The following is a 23596-nucleotide window of genomic DNA, read 5'->3' as shown; positions in this document are numbered from 1 at the left end:
AAATCATTGAATTGTGCACTTAAAATAAGTTAATTTTATGGTATATGAATTATATCAATGAATTTGTTTAAAAATGAAGGTAACATAATTTCAGACACATCAAAACCAAGAAGGTTTATTTTCAGCAGATCTGCTTTAAAGAAAATATTAAAGGGAGTTTTTTAGGCATAGGAGATAGAGTCAAAAGATTTGAAAATGATTCCAGCAAGAAGCTTGAAGATACAGGAAAGAGTGAAGAACAATGTAAAGGGTAAATGTGTTTGTGTATTTAAATAAATATCGACACTAAACAAAGCTGGTATAAGTCTACGTGGATTTTTAAGGCAAAAAGAATTATTAGGGGCACATGGGTGGCTTGGTTGGTTGGATCCTTGGCTCTTGATTTTTGCTCAGGTCATGATTTCATGATTTGTGGGATCACTATTGGTGTGGAGCCTGTTCGAGATTCTCTCTCCCTCTCTCTTTCTTTTAATGTTTAGTTTTGGGAGAGAGAGAGAATATGAGTGAGGGAGGAGAGAGAGAGAGAGAGGGAGGGAGATACAAAATCCAAAGCAGGCTCTGTCAGCACAGAGCCCTAGGCGGGGCTCAAACCTGTGAACCATGAGATTGTGCCTTGAGCTGAAATCGGATGCTTAACCAATTGAGCCATGCAGGTGCCCCTTCTCCCTGTCTCTTTATGCCCCACCTGAGCTCATGTTCTCTTCCTCTCTCAAAATAAATGAACTTAAAAAAAATTCAAGATAAAGAAGGACATAATTTTGTAGTCAATTGCCCCAGAAAATACAATAGTGTTAGTTTATATGCATCTAATGACATAGCATCAAAATACATAGTACAAAAAGATAAATTTATAATCATAGTGGGAGATTTCGAACACCTTTCTTACCAAGAAAGGTGCAGGGTGTAGCAAAAAGATAAAAAATAAAATCAGTAAGGAGTAAGGTTGAAGAAAATTCAAACAGTGCAGTTAAGAAGCTACTTAATTGACATAAGTGAAATACTGCATCAATATCTACAGAATACACATTTTTTAAGTGCACATAGACCCTTGTACCATTTGCAAAGAATCAATTCTGGATATGATACAATTCTAAATGTGAAAGGCAAAATAATTAAATGTGTAGAAGATAAGATACTATATGATATTTCAATAGAGAAAGCTTTCTATGTGTGTGTGTGTGGTTTTTTTTTTTTTTGCCCTTTGTTTTTATTCTCTTATGCCTCCTGAACTTTTTAACAATAGAATATGTTAATTTCATAAGAGATGAAAAATTATAAAGAGAAGATATATAAAATCTTTAGAAAAGGGAAAGCTTTCTTAAACAGGAAATTACAAAAGGAAATAGCTTATAAAATACACTATATTTAAAAGAATTTTTTTTACCAGAAGACAGCATAAGAGAGTGAAAAGGCAAGTTCCTCTTTCCACAGAGTGGAAGAAGACATTTACAGCATTTTATAAAGAGCTCTTAAAAATTGATATGAAAGATATAGATAGAAAAATGAGTGATAGAATTGAATAGTCACCTCACAAAAGAGGCTACCAAATAAAATATATTAAGGGTATTCAGCATTATTAGTAATTAGATGAAAATTAAGACCACAGTGAGATTACAAAGATCTAGCAGAGGGACTGCATATTTAAAGTTTTTGAATTTTTGTTTTGAGATACAGATTTATAGGAAGTCGGAAAAGTAGTGCAGTCCAGTACACTGGACCAATTCCCTCCAAAATTTATATCTTACATTTAAGCACAACATTAAACCAGGAAATTGACATTTCTTACAAATGTGTGTATACAGTTTTATGTCACTTTATCACATGTGTAGATTCATGTGACTACCATCATATTCACAACTGAACTATTTTATCACCACACGAGTCTCCCTTGTGCTACTAGACTCATGTTCATGTGCCTCCACTCCACTATTTTTTTTAAATTTTTTTTAATGTTTTATTTATTTTTGATACAGAGAGAGACAGAGCATGAGAGGGGGAGGGGCAGAGAGAGAGAAGGAGACACAGAACCAGAAGCGGGCTCCAGGCAATGAGCTGGCTGTCAGCACAGAGCCTGATGCGGGGCTCGAACCCATGAATGTGAAATCTGACCTGAGCCGAAGTCAGAGGCTTAACTGACTGAGCCACTCAGGCGCCCCTCCACTCCACTATTCTTAACCCCTGGTAACCACTAATCTGTTTCCATCTCTATAACTTTGTCATTTTGAGAATGGTCTATAAATAGAATCATAGAGCATGTGACCTTTTGAGATTGATATTTTCTAGTCAAAATATCCTTGAGGTCCATCTAAATTGTTGTGTATCTCCATAATTCATCTTTTTTTTAGACCTGCTACATATTTTTAAGCTGACCATACCAAGTGTTGATGAGGATGTAAAGCAATAATAGCTTCAGTCTACCGCAAATGGGAGTGTAAATAGGTACAACCACTGTGAAAAAGTATTTGGCATTTTCTACTAAAGTTGTTGGCCTCTGCTGTAGACTTACAAACTATAAGCAAATCTAATAAAGATAATTTTGCACAAAAGAAACAGAATGATTCCATACATTATGATTCCATTTGATTCCTACATTATGATCCCATTTTTTTAAAGTTCAAACACAGGCAAAATGAATCTATAGTACTGAAGTCAGCATAGTCTTTTTTCTTAAATTTTCTAAATTTTTTTAAAATTTATGTTTTAGAGTGAGAGAGAGAGAGACAGTGAGCAAGGGTGGGTCAGAGAGAGAGGGAGATACAGAATCTGAAGACAGGCTCCAGGCTCTGAGCTAGTTGTCAGCACGGAGCCTTATGTGGGGCTCTAACCCACAAACTGCGAGATCGTGAACTGAGCCAAAGTTGGACGCTTACCAACTGAGCCACCAAGGTGCCCCCAGCATATTGTCTTTAGAAGGTGGAAGAGGGTAGTTACAGGAAGGGACATGAAAGTTATTTCCAGAGTGCTAGTAATATCTTTACCTGAATGGTGGTTACACAGGTCTATTCACTTTTGATTACTCATTGAAATGTACACTTATGACTTATACAGTTTTCTAGTGTGTATATGTATATATGTGTGTGTGTGATACCTTAATGAATTAGTTTAAAAAGTTAAAAACAGAAACATTCTGCTTGTGTTCCCATCAGGTAGAACAATATTATATTCATCTCTGACATATAATAATCATAACAGTAAGTGTTTTTGTTTTGTTTTGGTTTTGTTTTTTTTGTAATTTTTTTAAAGTAGTAAGCTCTGTAGCAAGATGGGGACAGTGAGGAATAATGACTGGATTAGACTTCTGGGAAAGCAGTATTGGTATAGGGGCAAAAGCTGAGGTAATCCTTTAAGGCATTTTCGTGAAAACATCCTAGTTTAAAAGACTAGCAGGGGGACACCTGGGTGGCTCAGTCGGTTAAGCATCAGTGTTTGGCTCAAGTCATGATCTCGCAGTTCATGGGTTCCAGCCCTGCATTGGTCTCTGTGCTGACAGCTAGCTCAGAGCCTGGAGCCTGCCTCAGATTCTGTCTCCCTCTCTCTCTCTGCGCCTCCCCTGCTCGCGCTGTCTCTCCCTCTCTCTCTCTCTCCCTCTCTCTCAAAAATAAATAAAACATTTTAAAAAACTAAAAAAAAAAAGACTAGTAGGTTCTAATGAATGGTGTGAACTGACAACTACTCATGTTTAAAGGAAAAAATTATTTGGTTAGCTATTTAGAGCAAGGTACTATGATGGTTTTGTAATGATGATATTTAGTTTGGTCCATCTGACAGTTTTATGTTTTTTACCTGCTAAAACCTCTTTGGATCTTGTTCTATAAAGGGTCAGATGCATTAGCACTGAGTGATGTAGGATGTGATAAAGGGTTTACTGGAGGAAACTTACAAAAAGTAGGAGAGTGAGTGCCAGCAGTCTGTCAAACTTTTATTCTACAGCTTAGGCCATGCATGAATGGTCTTCAGATACCATGGCCAAGTGGCCTTATATTAGAGACTGGCTTCCACTCTGTAATCCTCTCTCTTTATGTAGGGAAGGGCTGGGAACATCTAAGCGACTATGATGATGCCATAGAAAAGGGAAGCTTCAGGAGTCCAAGGCGCAGGGATGGCCTGTGTTTCCTTTGGCAAAGCTCAAAACTCAGGTCTAGTGAGCCTCCTTGCTGCTAACCTTATAAGTGGGGTTTGGAAATGAACCTCCAGGGCCATCTGGATATCTTTTATCACATGTTTCTTATTACCAGAAAAGCAAATGAAAACTAATTGGTGTGGTATAAAAAGTCTTCTAGTAGCTTCTCCCATTTCTATATTAGGCCTTTTTGTCACTGATTCTATACAAATTTTCTCAATAACTGAATTATTTTCTAATAAATGACTGCTTATTCCAAGCTCTTTCCTCACAGTACCTACTTTAGAATGCTTTACGCTTTCTCTAAATTCTTATTCTTTCCCCATGTCTTCTGTGATTCCTCTCTGATTTCTCAATTCTTATACCAAATATTATCATTTTTCACATGCTGCCTAATATTAGTTTTTATGTGTACGTTCCTTTTTTTCCATCTATGTTGTAAATTCCTTAAGGGTAGGGAACATAGATTACTGTGTAACTTCTGTAATACCCTAGCAGTCTTGTGTGTAAAGGCTCAACAAATAATAAATGACTAGAGTGTATGCTCTTACAATGTATTTTAAATATAAAAGTTCATAATATTTTTGGGTCCTCTGTGCCTCTTTTAATTCTGAATATTGTTATTAAGTATAATGCTAGATTCTTTATTAGAACATCTTTTTTATTCTGTTCTGCTTAAACTCATTTTTTGAGGTTGGTATCAAATATTGTTTGTTGGTTACTTTATTAGCCAGTTTAGTAATTAGATTCCTCCATTCTACTTCAGCGAGAAGTTGAGAACTTTAAGAAGCTAAATCTCATTAGTAAAGAGCAGTTTGAAAACCTAACACCCGAACTTCCTTTTGAGCCAAACCAAGAAGTTCCTGTAGCACCTTCACAGTCCAGGCAAGGTATGTAAATCTGCTTTTGTGTGTAACAGTTTCTGAATAGTACTAAAGCAGTTCTAAATTGTTTCAAAAGTTTGCTTTTTTTTTTTTTAATATGTGGAAAAAATTTAGGTATCTCATACAAGACTAGAATTTTAAAACTCAAAATTTTGTTTATCCTTTGGTGAATTTCAAAAGATTTTCAAGACTTGAAAGTACAGACCAATACCATACTGTCTTGATGATGACAGCTTTGTAGTAAAGGCTAAAGTCTGGAATTGTGATGCCTCTCATTTTGGTTTTCTTCTTCAATATTACTTTGGCTATTTGGGTTTTTTTGTGGTTCCATACAAATTTTAAGATAATTAGTACTACATGGCAATGAGAAAGAATGAAATATGGCCATTTGTAGCAAAGTGGATGGACCTCAAGGGTGTCATGCTAAGCGAAATAAGTCAGGTGGAGAAGGACAGATACCATATGTTTGCACTCATAGGTCTAACAGGAGAACAGGAGAAACCTAACAGAGGACCATAGGGAGGGGAAGGGGGAAAGAGAGTTGGGGAGATAGAGGGATGCAAAACTTGAGAGACTATTGAATACTGAAAACGAACTGAGGGTTGAAGGAGAAAGGGGCGGGGAAGAGGTGGTGGTGATGGAGGAGGGCACTTGTGGGGAAGAGCACTTGGTGTTGTATGGAAACCAATTTGACAATAAACTATTATTTAAAAAAAGAAAAGAAAAAAGAAAGTACAGACCATAAATTTAGTAAGACAGCCTTGTAGTAAATAGACAAAGTTGGAATCCCACCTCAGTCTTTGTGAACAGGCAGGTTAATTGTAAAAGTGATCCAGAAGTCATCTATTATAATACCAGTTCATGCTCAAACCAGACACTTACTGAAAAGCAGACAGAATTGGTTCTTTTTGTGTCTCATTTGATTTGAGATTATTGGGAATGTTTCTCTTTTTGAAATAAAGAAAACTTTCACTGACTTGCTAATTCCTTAAAATATACCTTCATTATTCTTTTGTCCTAAGGCCTTAGCATAATGTGAACATAAAAATAGATTTGGGAGATATATAAATTGAATCTGGCATTTTAGGCAAGTTTGATTTTTTTTTAACAGTCTTTCATGAAGGCAAGTTAAAGAAAAACTTTTGAGAAGTTTCAAACATATGCCAAAATAAAACAAATTGTGTAATGTAATGAAACCCCCATGTACCCATTTGCTATTTAATTTCATAGCCGATTTTGTTTCATCTCAGCTCCACTCATTCTCTTTACTCACACTGGATTATTTTGAAGCAAACTTCTAATGATTATTCATATATTTTCATTCCTACATATTTATGTATATGTCCTTAAAAAGAACTCTCTCTTTTATCACATAAATAGCAATACCATAATCACATCTAAAATTAACATTAATTCCTTAATAATAAATACCTACTTTCCTCATTAATCACTTTAAACAGGACCCATATAAGTTTGAACATTCCAAAGGTTGATTAATCTATAGGTTTTTTTTAATCTATAGGTTCATAGTAACTTTTGTTCCTTGTAGTTTATTGTTGAAGGAACTGGGTTGTTGTGTAGAATTTCTTACATTCTGGGTTTTGTTCATTGCATCGCTATGGTTTCATTCAACCTGTTTTCTGGTCCTGAATTTTCTATAATTGTTTATTTGATGCAGAGGCTATATCAGATTGAGGCTTATATTTTTGCAGGAATATGTCATAGGTAGTTATTGAATACTTCTACCCAGAGGCACATAATGCTCAGTCTCTTTGTGGCCTTAATAGCCATTAGTAATCATTGCTTTTATGTCACAAGGGGCTGCAAAATGGTGAGGATTCTGTTTTTTATCATTGCTTCTTGGAATTCTTTATTTCCATAAAGAGAAATCCCCTTGACTATTTGTTTATCCTGAGATAGAGTTCTTACAGGAAAAAAGAATAAATGCTCAATATTTGCCCTTTGTTCACTACTTTTGAAAATAATGAGCTGGTTCCCTAACACCTTTCATTGGTCACCATTGAGTTTTTTTTTTAATTATTATTATGGCTTCATAAATGCAGTTAGATGGGTTTCAGTCCATTATAATTATTCTTATTCATACTTTTACAACATGTCAGTTTACTGGGTTTTAGCTCCAAATCCACCTTTCATTGCTTTCTTCTGTATTGATAGTGGAGTTGGACTGTTAACTTTCTTTGCCAGCTGGCATGATGATAAGTTTTGTCAGTACCTGAGTTGTTATACTGAGTTGGTTATTATTTCTAGAGCTTAGAATTTTTTTTAAAGAAAAATATATTATAAATTTGTGTTGACATTTTCTGCTCAACTTTAGGATTAAAGGTTTTAATTTTAACTTGTTTTCATTAAAAGGTTTTAATTTGATTTTGTATTTTTACTACTTTTTACTGACATAAAAAAAAACTGTTCCTAACCACAGTAGCAGAATTATTTATGTACTTGTCTATCCTTTGATTAAACAGTTTTAGAATAATAATATTACTTTATACTTAAAAAGCTTTATATTAGAAAAATTTAAGTTCATACAGTATTCCATTAAGTACGTGGTTTGTGAACATGTTTCATGTGGAACATGCAAAAAGGTTAACATAAGTAGAAAAATAGGAAAAGAAACATTAGGGGAAATTCACATACAGGAAAACCAAATGGTCGGCAAATATGAAAAGATGCTCTTCTCTTTGTTGAGATTTGCCAATTAAAACTACAATGACATACCATATTATACCTCAACAGTTTCACTTTAAGAGATACTCTTGCAGATGTTTACCAAAAGAACATTTATAGCAACATTGTTCATAATAGAAAAACATACAAATGAAAATGCCCATTTATAGTAGACTATATTATAAGATGTGGTATATTCCTATGAGTGAAAAACATACAGTGGTGGAAAATGAGAGAGCTAAAGCTACATGTGACAAGATGGGTTAATCTTAAAAATAGAAGATGTATACAATAAGCTAGACACAAAGGAATTCACTCAATCTAATATCATATAAAATATAAAATTCATGGGTACATGCATAGCACATAGAATCTATGAACAGCAGGAGGAATTGTTAATACAAAAATTTAATATAGTGGTTTACTCCTGAGAGAAGGGGAGAATCCCATTTGGAAGGTCTGCACATAGGCTTGCCCACATCTGGAGTTTATGTGTTGATCTAGTTAGTGGGTGTATGGGTATCAACTCTGTTTCTTTAAAACTTTGCCTTGCTAGGGTTATAAATGAGTAAACACTTTAAGTTAAATCTCAGATATTTACACAAAGGTTTTTTTGAATAGTGTTCTTAGGAAGATTGAATTTTTCCATACTTAATTTTTTGTTCTCAGTTTATAAATTATCTCTATTTTAAATTTGTATATATATTCACTAATCTTTATTTATGTGCCATAACTTCCAATTAAAAATAAATAGGAACAAAAAATAAAATTTAGCAAAAATTAAGAGGATAGAATTAATCCATTATATTGCTATGATAAAAATGTTGAATAAATTAACTTTCAGTTTGAAAAATAATTATAGGCACCTGGGTGGCTCAGTCGGTTGAGCATCCACCTTCAGCTCAGGTCATGATCTCATGGTTTGTGGGTTTGAGCCCTGTTATCAGGCTCTGTGCAGACAGCTCAGAGCCTGGAGCCTGCTTTGGATTCTGTATCTCCCTCCCCCCCCTGCCCCTCCCCTACTCATACTCCATCTCTCCCTCTCTCTCAAAAATAAATATTGAAAAAAATTTTAAAGAAAAATAAATGGATTTAAAGAAAATTCAGCTTTATGCTGAACAGAGTATATGGAAAGCTTGAAAGGTTAAAAGGGTGGGAAATGCTGTAAAACAATGACACTAATAAAAGAACTGTTATTGCTACTATAAAATAGAATTTAAGATATAAAGAAGGTGTTTGTTTTAACTATCTTCAATAATGATCTTCCTGTTTATCCCATATGCCTGATCCAAACAGCCCTCTGCTTCTCATACTCTAAATAAGCTTTTGATAGTGCCTCCAGATCTCTCCATGTTAAAGAGGGATCAGATCAATCCTCATCTTCAGCATTGGATCAATTATGCTCTGTCTTGAAACACAGTCTTCTTCCTAGACACTATTTACTTAGTTTTATTTCTACTTTATGGAGTCTCTTTGCTAGTTCTTCCCCTTTTCCCCAAGCTTTGGATGATTTAGGACTCAGTCTTCGCATTTCTTTCTTACCCTCAATAATTCCTCAGTATTTATTAGTCCATGGTTTTAAATAGCATATACTAATGAGTGTCAAGTTTATATGTATAGATAAGACCTCTATCCTATATTCTATATAAATATCCAACTGTGTAGTCAGCAGTTTCACTTGGATAATTTATAAACAGATCAAATTTCATATGTCCAAAATCCTACCTAGGTCTGAATTTTCAACCCTTTTCCAATGATTTTTCCCAGATTTCCACATCTTGGTAAATATTAACTCCATTTTCTAGTTGTACAGGTAAAAAAAAAATCTTGGTGTCATCCTTGATCTTTCTTATTCAACCTCTGTATCTTATCCATTGACAGATAATATCCAATACCCCTTAAAATATATCCAGAATCTAACCACTTTTCACCTCCTCTATTTCTGTCACCTGGTAAAAGCTACCATCACTTTCGAGGATCCAGAGTTATCTTTTCATTTCCTTTTTTAAAAAATTAAGGCTATTCAGCAAGTTTCACACTTTTTGTATGTACAGTTTTGGGAATTTTGACAGGTGCACACAGTTAAGTAGATGCCACCTACTTGAAGCACAGTTCCATTATGCTCCACAGATTCTCTCATGCCTCTTTGTAGTCAACCCCATGCCTCGCTTTTTTGACGGCCTATTTTCTACCCCTATATTTGAGCCTTGCCAGAATATATATATATATATAAATTAAATCACATAGAATATAGCCTTTTGAGTCTGGCTTCTTTCATCTAGTATAATGAATTTGAAATTTATCCCTAATTTTGTGCTGTTTGTTCCTTTTTATTAGTAGGTAGTATTCTACTGCAGTGGATATAAGCAATTAGTTGAAGGACACATAGATTTTTTTAAAAATTTTTGGTGATTATGAATAAAGCTGCTATCCATATTTGCTTACAGATTTTTATGTGAATGTAAGTTTTCATTTCACCTGGGGAAATACTTAGGAGTAGGATTTCTGTGTCTTATGGTAAATGTATATTTAAGAAATGCCTGTTTTCCAAAGTTGCTCTGTCATTTTGTATTCCTACCAACAATCCACGATGGTTCCAGTTGCTCTACATCCTCATTAGCACTGGTATTGTGAATTTGTTGTTATTTTTTAATTTGCCATTCCTATAGATATGTAGTAGTATCTCATTGTGACCAACAGTGTTGAGCGTCTTTCATGTACTAATTTGCCATCAGTATATATGGTGAAGTAGGCACTCAAATCTTTTTTTTACGTTTACTTATTTTTGAGACAGAGAGAAACAGAGCATGAGTGAGGGATGGGCAGAGAGGGAGACACAGAATCTGAAGCAGGCTCCAGGCTCTGAGCTGTCAGCACAGAACCCGACACGGGGCTCAAACTCACAGACCATGAGATCATGACCTGAGCCAAAGTTGGACTTTTAACCAACTGAGCCACCCAGGTGCCCCATGCACTCAAATCTTTTGATATGTTTCTTATTGAGTTGTTTTCTTTTTTAATTTATGTTTAAAATTTTTTTATTGACCTATATATTCAGTTGTTTTATTATAAAACTTTGAGAGTTCTCTATGCTGTATACAAGTCCCTTATTACATATGTAATTTGCACACATCTCCCAATTTGGGGCTTATCTTTTCATTTTTTTAGGAATGCCTTTTGTAAAGCAGAAGTTCTTATTTTTAATTATGGTCAGTTTTTAATTTTTTTTAATTTTTTGGGTGTGCTTTTGGTGTCTGTGTAAGAAATCTTTGTCTAAATTTGTCTAAAGTCACAAGATTTTTCTGTTTGAAGCTTTATATTTTTAGTTTTTACATAATTCACTTGTCTACTCAATTTTGACTTTTTAAATTTTTTTTCTTTCTGGCTTATGATATAAGTATGTATATGGATATCAAATGATTTCAGTACCATTTGTTGGAAAATCTATTCTTTATTGAATTACCTTTTTGCTTTTGTCACAAGCCAATTAACTATATATATATATATAATTTTGGACTCTATCTTCTGTTCATTTTTACGTTTATCTCTTTACCACTACACAACATGAATATGGTATATTTCAACTCTTAAGTATTTTTTGTTCTTCATTGTTTTGTGATTTGGTGTATATTTTGTGCATATTTTGTTAGCCATAACTGTAAGTATTTTATGGTTTAGTCCTATTGTAAATGGTGCTTTAAAATCTTTACTTTCCAATTGTCTATTGCTATTATATAGAAATAAGTTGATTTTTGTGTTATCATTTGTGTTGGTAATTTTATGTGCCAACTTAACTGGATCAGCAGATGCCCGAATATTTGATTAAACATTTCTGGGTTTATCAGTGAGGCACTATTTCTGGATGAGATTAGTATTTGAATTAGCTTAGTAAAGTAGATTGCCTTCTCCAATGTGGGTAAGCATTATCCAACCCATTGAGGACCTGAATAGAAGAAAAAGAGGGAGGTAAGAGGAATTCACCCTTTTTTTAAAGTTTTTTTATTTTAATTCTGGTATAGTTAACATGCAGTATTATACTAGTTTCAGTTGTACTATATAGTGATACAACAATTCTGTACATTCCTCAGTGCTCATCATGATAAGTGTACTGGTTAATCCCCATCACCTATTCCACCCATGACACCAAGACACATTTTGAAGGAAAGCACTATAGCTTTCTAACTCATCCATCTAAAATTTAGAACTATAGATGGTTTCCTTCCTGGATTGGATCAGTTGATGTATGATCTAAACATAAACTCCTTGACTATAATTCTGTTCTTTGCTTAAGTGCTTTAGAAAACATTTCCAGTTAACATTACTACCTTACCCACCATGTTTTTTGGTTGACATAAAATTATTTTAAACTTCAAAATACACTAGTATTTTTTTTTAATTTACATCCAGGTTAGTTAGCATATAGTGCAATAATGATTTCAGGAGTAGATTCCAGTGCTCATCCCAACAAGTGCCTCCTTAATGCCCCTTGCCCATTTATCCCATCCTCCCACCCCAAAACTCTCTCAGTTCTCTATATTTAAGGGTCTTTTATGTCTTGTCCCCCTCTCTGGTTTTGTATTATTTTTGCTTACTTTCCCTTATGTTCGTCTGTTTTGTATCTTAAATTCCACATATGAGTGAGGTCATATATTTGTCTTTCTCTGACTAACTTCACTTAGCGTAATACATTCTAGTTCCATCCACATTGTTTTCAATGGGTTTCTTTGTGCTATAGTCATATTACTATCTTCATTCATTGAGAAGCCCATCAAAATTCTTTTTTTACTTTTAACTTTCAATATGTTTTAAAGAATTTGAAAGAATATATCAGATTCTTACCATTCTCTTTGCTCTTCTTCTGTGATGTTCCAGGTTTCCTTCTTATGTCATTTCCTCCTGTCAGAAATACTTTCTTGGGCAACTGGGTGGCTCAGTCAGTTAAGCATCTGACATTGTCTCAGGTCATGATCTCACAGTCATGAGTTCGAGTCCCACATCCTGTGAGCACAAGCCCTACTTCGGGTGAGCTCAAGCCTTGCTTTGTGTGAACATGAGTCCTGCTTTGGGTGAGTCCCGGTTTTCTCTCTCTCTCTCTCTGCCCCTTGCTCACTTGTGCCCTCTTTCCTCCCTCCCTCCCTCCCTCCCTCTCTCTCTCTCTCTCTCTCTCTCTCTCAAAAAGAAATACTTTCTTTAGCACTTCTCTAAGAGCAATTATGCTGGGTATAGTTTATCTTAGTTTTCCTTCATCTAATGATGTCTTTATTTCACATTCATTCCCAAATGATGTTTTCACTGGATATAGAATTCTGGATTGACACTTCTTTTCTTTCAGCGCTTTAAAACTGTCATACCACTTCTTTCTGGCTTCCATGGTTTCTGATTTTTAAAAATGTAATCATTCGGATTATATCCCTACATGTAATGAGTTATTTTTCTCTAGCTACTTTCAAGAATTTTTTATTTGTGTTAAATTTTCAGCACCTAGGAGTGTGATGTGTCTGGTCATGGATTTATTTGGGTTTGTTTTGGATGGAGTTCTCTCAGTTTTTTGAATCTGTAGTTTATGTCTTTAGCTAACCTTGAGAAATTTTTAGCTATTATTTCTTCAAAAGATTTTTTAGCTCTATATTCTTACATCCCTCCAGACCTTTTGCTGTTGTCTTCTTACAGATTCCTGAAGCTTGGTTAATTTTTTCCAATTGTTTTTTTTTCTCTTTTCAGATTATATAAATGCTGTTAATTCTGGTTGCTTTTAATAGTTTCTCTTTATCCCTTGTTGTAATTAATTTAATTACGATTGTCTTGGTATAATTTTCTTCATGATCCTATGCTTGAGGCTTTTGAGCTTGGGGATCTATTTGTGTATATATATATATTTTTTAAAATATTTTTTAATGTGTATTCATATTTTGGGAGACAGAGACAGAGCATGAGTAGGGGAGAGGCAGTCCAAGAGGGAGACACAGAATCTGAAGCAGACTCCAGGCTCCGAGCTGTCAGCACAGAGCCTAACATGGGATTTGAACTCACAAACCGTGAGATCATGAGCTGAGCTGAAGTCAGCCACTTAACTGACTGAGCCACCCAGTTGTCCCTATTTGTGTATATATTTTTAAATATATTTGAAATTTGGAAAAATTCCATCCACTATTTTAATTTACATTTTACATTTAAAAATTTTATTTTTTCTGGGCATGGCTGGGTGGCTCAGTTGGTTAAGTATCTGACTCCTAATGGTGGGTCAGGTCATGACCTCATGGTTTGTGCTTGGGGTTGTTTCTCTTTCTTTCTGCTCCTCCTCTATTTGCATGTTCTCTCTCTCAAAATAAACTTAAAAAAATCTTTTCTGTCCTTTTTTCTGTTTCTTTTCCAATTATATAACTTCAGTTACATGTACATTAGGCTACTTAAAGTTGTTCCATACCTTACTCATAATTGCTGTCTTTTTTTTCCAGTTTCTTCTCCATATTTTTTGGGTAATTTTTACTCTTAAAAAATTTTTTTTTAGTTTATTTTTGAGAGAGAGAGTACATAAGCAGGGGGGGGAGCAGAGAGAGAGAGGGAGACACAGAATTTGAAAACGGCTCCAGGCTCCAGGCTCCAAGCTATCAGCAGAGCCCTATGTAGGGCTGGAACTCACGAGCCATGAGATCATGGCCTGAGCCAAAGTTGGATGCCTAACCAACTGAGCCACCCAGGCACACTGGGTAATTTTTACTCTTATGTCTTCATCAGTCTTTAATTCTTCAGTGTCTTGTCTAATTTTATACTCATCAGTACTTATTGTTGTCATATTTTATAGTATGGGCACACTACATTTTGCTTATCCATTCTATAGTTGATAGATATTTTTATTTTTTCCAGATATTGCTGTGATGAAAAATGCTATTTTGAACATTCTTGTTAAGAGATGCCCAATTATTTTCATTAAGAAGTTATAATATCCAGATGATACTCATATAGCAGCCTAGGCTAATAGTTGATAAAAAGCAAACTTTAATATATATATTCTTATTTTATTTCCTAATTGGTTATATTTCTAGTAACAAAATTTTTGTATCTACTATAAATATTTTATGTACTTGCGGTAATCTTAACGATATTTTGATATTTTATCTCAAAATTTTCTAAATTGGTATCACCTGTAAAATTTTATAAAATGGTCTTTTGAGATAACAAAATATTCTGTAGGTTAGGTCTTAGTCTTCACAAAATTCGTATATCTGTTCTTACTTGGGGGTAAAATTTAAATGTAATTAAATTTGGAATAAAATAAACATAAAACTGAAATAAAACTTAATTTTCAATTTGGAAATGTTCAGATAAAATCAAAGGTAGAACTGTTTAATGAATCTCTGTGTAATTATCCTACCTAATTTCAACAATTGTTAATAGTTTGACATTCTTTTTTCATCTGTATGTTCCCTGTTTTTGGTATTTATGTTGAATCTCATTTCATTCAAATTAACATCTTTCTTCTGTAAATACTTCATTGTATATCACAAACATATGTGTATATATGAATTTTTATGATACTGTTATTTCACATAAATTGGCAATAATTCTTTAATATCATCTCCTACACAGTTTGTGTTTAGTTATCCCTGATATCTGGCATATATATTTTCCAGATTGGTTTGAATCAGGACCAAAAAAGGTACATAATAGCATTTGAATGATAGGACAATTAAGTTATTCTTAATCTATAAGCATTCCTCTTCTCTTGTTTTTCCATGCCAATGACTTGTTGAAGAAACTGGTTAATTTCTCATAAGATTTCCTTATAATCCAGATTTACCTGATTATATCTTGATATCATTCAGTATGTTTCTTATCTTCTCTATTCCTTATGAACTAGTATTTAGATATAGAAGATTTAGTATATTCAGCATTTTTTTCTGACAAGACTGTTTCTTAGAAGGAGCTGTTTACTTCCAGTTACATCATATAGTGTCTTTCAGGCTGCCTTTTACTGCTGTTGTGATTGATCATTGGGTTTAGATGCTATTGATCTTATTCATTCATCGTAAAGTTTTCCTTCAACATTTTTTTCTAAAGACTTTTTTAGAATAGTTTTAGGGTCACAGTAAAATTAAGAATAAGATACAAAGATTTCTCATTTACTCCCTGCCCCCCGCTTGCATAACCATTGCTGATCTGAGGAAGGATGCTGCTTCCTCACAGCAACATCCCACATGAGAGTGATACATTTGTCACAAGTGAACCTATACCAACACATCATAATTACCCAAAGTTACATTGGGGTTCACTCTTGGTGTTGTATATTCTGTAGATTTTAACACATGTACAATGACATGTATCCATCACTATAGTATCATACAGAGTAAAAATCCTGTATTTGCCTATTCATGCTTCCCCTACTATATCTCCAACCCTTGACAACCATTAATCTTTCTACTGTCTCCATAGTTTTCCTTTTCCAGAATTTTGAATAGTTGGAATCCTATAGTATGTAGCCTTTTCACATTGGCTTCTCTTACTTAATAATATGCATATAAATTTCCTCCATGTCTCTTCATTGCTTGTTAGCTCCTATGTGGTTTGGTTTTTTTTTAATGTTTTTTATGTATTTTTGAGAGAGAGACAGTACAAGCAAGGGAGGGTCAGAGAGAGAGAGAGACAGAGAATCGAAGACAGGCTCCAGGCTCTGAGCTAGCTGTCAGCACAAAGCCCGATGTGGGGCTTGAACCCACAAACTGTGAGGTCATGACTTGAGCTGAAGTTGGATGCTTAATCCACTGAGCCACTCAGACACCCCATAGTTCCTATGTTTTTAGCTCTACATAATATTATATTATCTGAATATGCCATAGTTTGCCCTTTCACCTACTGAAGGACATCTTTATTGGTTTCAAGTTTTGGCAATTATGAATAAAGCTACTATAAATATCCATGTGCATTTTGTGTGGATATAAGTTTTCAGTTCCTTTGAATATATACCAAGGAGAATGATTGCTAGGTCATGTGGGAAGAATATGTTTACTTTTGTATGAAGTTGCCAAACTGTCTTCCCAAGTGACTGTATTCATTTTGCATTTTCACCACTAGTGAATGAGAGATCCTGTTGCTCCATATCCTTGTCAGCATTTGGTGTTGCCAGTGTTCTGGATTTTGGCCATTCTCACAAGTTGTCATGATTTTTGATTTTCATTTACATTTCCCTGATGACATTATTGGAACATCTTTATCTTTGCTTATTTGCCATATATATCTTCATTAATGTATCTTTTTAATTGGTTTGTTTCTTATTGTTGAGTTTTAAGAGTTCTTTATATATTTTGGATAATGGTCCTTTATCAGATGTGTCTTTTGCAAATTTTCTCCCTGTCTGTGACTTGTCTTCTCATTTTCTTGACAGTGTCATGTGCAGGGCAGATGGATTTTTATCATTTCAGTGATGTCCAGCTTATTCTTCCTTTCAGGGATTATGTCTTCAGTGTTGAATTTCACTTTAACATTTTACTAAATGGTTTTAAGAGTCATTGGTGAATATTCCCAAGATCCTCTATTTCATTAGATGCAAAATAGTCATCTAGTGCTCTCATTCCTTCTGTGTTTCATACCTAGAATGCTATAAAGAAGAATATTCTTTTATCAACTCTTTGATTACTCTGAAATTCAATTTTTCCAGGAAACAAAGGATAGATGCTTGTTTCTTTCTTTGCATTTGGTTTATCAGTTTTTAGAATAATGAGTTTGGTGCCCTAGCAACCAGCAAATGTGATTGTTAAGGCACCATTATGAACTTGTAGAGCTAATTTATTTGAAACGTTTACTCAGTTTCAATCATTGTTTTTAGTGTTCAGAGTACTTCATTTTTGACTGATGGGGCCCACTGAAACTTGCTGCCATGTCCTTTTTGACCTATTCTAGTTTTTTCTTTTTTAACTTCATTGCTTTCTGACTCAAGATTTCCCAGGCTCATATTATACTTTGTGCTGCAGACCCTATTCTTTTTAGAGGGCCAGATCAGTGGGAAATAGAATTGGGAGACCATAATCTGGATGCTAAGAAGCTTACTGTTATTGTTCCTGGATCTTTTTTAAATATTTCTTTTACAGAAGTGCTGGATTTAACATATTTTTAAGTGATCATAGTTTTATCCTTGAGATTGAATTATCTTTTTGGTCCAAGGAAAATCTGTAATAACACAATTCAGTTAAATTTATTGGTCATTTGGTGGGTATATATTTTTTCCTAGCTGTATTCTAGGCATTGGTATACAAATATAAGATTGTGGCCCTTGCTTTTAGGGAAGCACTGTTCTTAGCATTTGATAATATCTGATAATATATAAGAAAATAAATTTTAATTTAATAAACCAAACAATAAATGGATAAAATGCAAAGGTGGCACCAAAAGAACTTAATTTTTTTATTGGCGGAAATTCAAGGACTGCTTCAAATTCCTAGGGAAAATAACATCTGTGCTGGGTATTAAAGGAAGAATATGAGTTCAATTGGGTGTAAAAAATTAAGGGAAGGGACTTTCAGACAGAGGAAAAAGCATATGAAAAGATATGAAGCAAGAAAATAGAAGCAAGTAGGTTGCTATCTGGGGCACCAAAATTGAAGTGGAGAAAGACAATAGATAAGTCAAAATCAGTAAAGTCTCATATGTCATGATAGAGACTAGACTTCTCCCAGAGGCAAAAGAGAAACACTGAAGGATTTTAAGTAGAGACATGAAATGACCTAATTTGCACCTTCCCTGCCCTCCCAGAATAATCTTTCTGATAACAGATTGGGGGCGGGGGAGGGGAAGGATGGGGAAATTAGAAAATTGGGTAACAGAGTGGTAATTTCACTTTTGAGTTTAGAACCTTGTGTCTAGAATAATGCTTGGCATATAGCAGGTACTTGGTAATATTTGTTGAATGATAAACAAAAATCCATTGTATAAAGTAAGTTGGTAAGTCCGAAGAAAAACCATATAGAAACAGAGCTTATATTCTACTTGCTTACTACTAGTATCTTACATTAATACTTTAATACATTAATACTTTCACAGACTAATTAATAAGTAAAACAACCCAATAGAAATATAGTCTGAGGATATGAATGGTAAACTCATGATAGGGGAAATGTGAGTGATGACTATACATATGAAAATACACTCAGCCTCGCTAGTAACAAACATAGAGGAAGGAGGGGTAAAATAAGGAAGCAAACCGTAAAATACACATAGAGAACAAACTGACGGTTGATGGAGGGAAGTGAATGGGGCATGGGCTAAATGCATGATGGGGTTTTAAGGACGGCACTTGTGATGAGCACTGGGTGTTATATGGAAACGATGAGTCACTAAATTCTACCTCTGTAACCAATATTGCCATGTATGTTGACTAGAATTTAAGTTAAAAACTTGAAATTAAAAAACACATACACATAAAACCCAATACAAATACCATTCAAATCCTGTGAGATGGAAAAATATTTAAATGTCTAAATAAAACCCAGTCTTGACTAGGATATTAAATTGAAGAGACTTTTTCATGCTGCTGGTGGGCGTATACATTGGTGAATCCATTGTAGAAAGCACTTTGGCAATCATTACTTAGTAAATCAGAAGATGCATGTGCCAGGGTGCCTGGGTGGCTTAGTCGGTTTAGACGGTTGAGCCTCCTACTCTTGATTTTCACGTAAGTCATGATCTCACAGTTCACGAGATTGAGCCTCTCCTCAGGTTCCACGCTGATAGCATGGAGCCTGCTTGGGATTCTCTCTCTCCCTCTTTCTCTGTCCTTCCCTCCCCCCCCCCTCTCTCTCTCTCAAAATAAAGATGCATGTGCCATTTTAGTCACCATTTCCCTTTCACATATACACTCTAGAGACATGCTTTTTTTTTTAATTAATTTTTTTTTTTGAGAGACAGAGAGAGACAGTGCGAGCAGGGGAGGGTCAGAGAGAGAGGGAGACACAGAATCCGAAACAGGCTCCAGGCTCTGAGCTAGCTGTCAGCACAGAGCCCGATGCGGGGCTCGAACCCACGAACCGTGAGATCTGACCTGAGCCGAAGCCGGATGCCCAACCAACTGAGCCACCCAGGCGCCCCAAGACATGCTTACACCTATACAGAGAGACATGTTTAGCAGTGTTCACTATCACATCGTAATTATACCAAAAATTTAGAAATAACATAAATATGTATTTTCAGGAGAATGTGTAAATTTTGATATATTTGTATAATAACATAATATTCTGCAATGAAAATGAATAAACCAAAACTATATGGGTAGAACTTGAATAATCAAGTGTCAAACAAGATATGACTACAAAAGGTTGCAAAATGATACATATAATAGGATGTCATTTATGTAAAGCTGATTATGCAAATAAAAGTATTACATATACATATATAATTATAGATAAAAGTGCCAAATTTGAGAGCCTGATTGTCTCTGATGAGGAAAAGCAAAATGGGATTAGGGAACATTATACAGTGGGCTTCCACTTTTTTTTAAGTCAAATAGATATAGCAATATTAAAATTTGGTAAAGCTAGGTGATATATAGACAAGTGTTTTTTATTCTTATATATTTGAAATGTTTCTGAGGAAAAATTCTTTTGAGTGTGGAAAATTTCAGACTTACCCTCGCTCTCAAGTAAAATATTTTCTTAGCATCTAAATACTTTTAATAAGCTTTTTTTTTTTTTGCAGATTTGAGTGATGAATTAGCTCAGAAGCTGTTTGATGTTTCAGAAATTCCTTCAGCAACAATGGCCCTTTCATTGCCCACAGAAGTTCCAGAATCTCCTAGAATTTATCCTGCAAGGTCACCTAAAACACCTCGAACACCCAGGTTACAAGATCCAAACAAAACACCAAGATTTTACCCTGTTGTTAAAGAACCAACAGCTATTGATGTAAAGGTACATAAAACAACCAGGAATATAAAGCCTGCATTTTGTATACTTTAACATTACAAAATGAGACTTTTTAGTATCTATCACATTTTTAAAAATATGTTTAGATTGTAAAAATTCTTTTAAAAATTGTATTTTACCATATTGATGTTTTCTCAGTTTAAGGAATAACTTCTTTCCAATTTGGTAGTATAATTAAAGTCAATCAGAAGGCATAATGAAGAATCATGCTAAGTTGTATTTCCTTTAATCCTTGTGTTGAAACCTGGCAAAGGACCTTTTAAGTTTCATAGCTTGTATGTGAAATATTTGAGTTTTGTGACTTCATGTGATTTCATAATGTGTCATCCACAGTATGAAAATGTTTGAACTAGTTTACAGTCAGAGGGTTTTAATTTACTTGTGAAGTCACACTACTCAAATCATTGCAATGTTTGACTTCTTTTTCTTTAGAGTCCAAGAAAGAGAAAAACAAGACACAGTACAAATCCCCCTCTCGAGTGTCATGTTGGTTGGGTAATGGATTCCAGAGATCATGGACCAAGAACATCCTCTGTCAGGTACTATACTTGTCAAACATTGGTTTGGTTTTTATTTTAAGTTTATTGAAAACAATTACTAATTAGACCTTTGGATTATTTAAAAGTTAATATGGTAGCAAATTATAGAACAATGAAAAGAGTTTTTAAAAGGAAGCCAAAGGAGGGGGAATAACTGGAACAATTTTCCAGTAAGTACGGTAAAGAAAAATTGAGTAGGACAGTTAATTTTTTTCCATTACACTAGTTTCCATAAATGTGTACTCTTAGATAAAAAATATTTAGGTTTATGAAAGATTTCAGATTCTCAATGGCATAGTAGGTTCTTAGTGAATTAATGTGCTAAACTATCTACTCAAACTATATTAAGAATACAGAAATAAAACACTTATTTTGAAATTTTTCCTTTTGGAAGGAAATGGATTAGCTGATTGTTAGTAGTAAGTGGTTTTTCTTTTAGCTTTAATTTTTTAAAAAGACAATTATTTACCACAAAAGAGACAACAGAGCAAACCTTTTATAGTGCCAGTTGTGCAACATAATAGGGTATGTTTTGTCCTGTAGAGTGGATACAGAGGTGATTTACTGCTAATTGCTTGGTGTGTTTTGTATACCCATTGTGTGTTCAAATAGATGTTTTCAGAATAATTATCTGACCAACTTTCTAAATGAACTTTTAGTTTTAGGAAAAATTGTTTTGACTGGTTACTAGAAGGAAAGGATTAAATAGTTCCATTCAAAGAAAATGTGGAAAATATCCACCTTTCTCATAATCTGAAAATATTCGCCTTTGTCTTTCCAGTGATATTTATCTGGTACTTTTACATTTTGTTCTCATTAGATATATTGTCCTTAAAAGATAAAATGTATATATGTTTTTTGTACTCCTTTTGTGTACTTATGATTTTTTTGGTGTTCTAAGCGATTTTTTAGAGTTTATTTTTCCAGGATATTAAAAAAAATTTTTTTTAATGTTTTATTTTATTTTTGATACAGAGAGAGACAGAGCATGAGAGGGGGAGGGTCAGAGAGAGAAGGAGGCACAGAACCGGAAGCAGGCTCCAGGCTCTGAGCTAGCTGTCAGCACAGAGCCTGACGCGGGGCTTGGAGCCACAAACGTGAGATCTGACCTGAGCTGAAGTCGGAGGCTTAACCGACTGAACCACCCAGGCATCCCACCAGGATATTTTTTTTTAATTGGAGCAGTATATTTAGAGATCAGCAGATAATGGTGAAAGATGTTTAACCAATAACATTTAGTTTAGTTAGAACATTTAATGGAACATTTAGTTAGGCATATGTTTCTTTTTCCATTTTTATTACATCTTTTGTTATTAATAATTCATCAATATAGCAATTTATTCATTCCCAGGTACCACTTGACCTTCTCCCACAAGTAAAATGTATCAGGAAAACAGGAACTTAACAATGTGTTGGGTACTTTTCTAGGCACTAAGTATACAGCAGGGAACAAGATAAATACAGTCCCTACCTTTCTGAATCTTAATTCAGGGATTGACAGACAAGTATTTACAATAATGAGTGTGTAGTTTTTCAACTGACCTATTTTTTAGAGTAGTTTTAGGTTCACAGCAAAAACTGACTAGAAGATACTGAGAGTTCACCTATACTTCCTGCATTCCCTGCCTCCCACACTGTAGCCTCACCTGCTATCAGCATTCATATCCTTAGATCATCTACATTAATGTAATTATGGATTTGGTTAGATTTAAATCTATCACCTTAGATTCTATTTGTCTCATCTCTGTTCTTTTTCCTTCTATCTTTTGGATCAGTTGAGTTTTAATAATTCTATTTATCCTCTACCATTGGCTTTTCACTTATATCTCTTATTTTTTACTGGTCTTCTGTGGTTCATAATATACATTTTAACCTAGTCTACTTTCAAATAATGTTATACCACAACATGTATAGCATTAGAATCTTAATACCATAAAGTTCCATGTCCTTCCATCCTTTGTTATGCTTTGTTGTTACTTTTCTTTAGGCAATATCTTTTAAACAAGTGACGAGAAATTTTTAGAATATTTGCTCTAATTTTTGGCATTTGTAATGCTCTTCATTTCTTTTTTTACTTTATAAATTTTCATATTTTTTTAACATATGCAATTATTTTCCATCATTTACAATACAGTAGTTGCAATGACACTTAAAACTGAGAAGCAAAGTAAAAAATAAAAACTCCAACTTCTGTTTCATGTAATTAGACTCATACAGAAATTAGAAGGTTAAGTAACAACTAGTTAATCACCTAATTTCACAGCTATCTGAAGTGGCAATCCTTATATAGCAGCTTATCTATGATACATTCAAGATAAATGATACAATTTATTACTTGTTCATAGGCTACAACACAGCCTGCTTAATACCTTTCCTTAAATTCCACCTCTATACTACAATATGCTTGAGGACCATGCAAAAAAGTAGCTACCTTTTATGTAGGAAATGGATGATTAAGTC

General features: G+C 34.1%; 1 protein-coding gene and 1 long non-coding RNA gene across 2 annotated transcripts in view; one reads left to right on the top strand and one right to left on the bottom strand.

Annotated features, from left to right (window-relative positions):
- LARP1B (La ribonucleoprotein domain family member 1B) overlaps positions 1-23596 on the top strand; it is a 128297-nt gene that overhangs the window by 87132 nt on the left and 17569 nt on the right. The window contains exons 12-14 of the mRNA XM_029941096.1: positions 4887-5010; positions 20371-20582; positions 21030-21136. Coding sequence (XP_029796956.1) covers positions 4887-5010; positions 20371-20582; positions 21030-21136 — 443 coding nt within the window. The remainder of the gene's footprint in view (positions 1-4886; positions 5011-20370; positions 20583-21029; positions 21137-23596) is intronic.
- On the bottom strand, positions 11507-20857 carry LOC115293351. Its single transcript, XR_003909501.1, has 2 exons — positions 20717-20857; positions 11507-11632 (listed from the first exon to the last, which is right to left on the bottom strand). It is a non-coding gene; the product is annotated as an uncharacterized LOC115293351 (long non-coding RNA).

The sequence above is a fragment of the Suricata suricatta genome, chromosome 1 (genome assembly GCF_006229205.1).
Source record: "Suricata suricatta isolate VVHF042 chromosome 1, meerkat_22Aug2017_6uvM2_HiC, whole genome shotgun sequence".
In the NCBI taxonomy this organism is placed as follows: domain Eukaryota; kingdom Metazoa; phylum Chordata; class Mammalia; order Carnivora; family Herpestidae; genus Suricata; species Suricata suricatta.
This window is presented reverse-complemented; position numbering and strand designations above follow the sequence as displayed.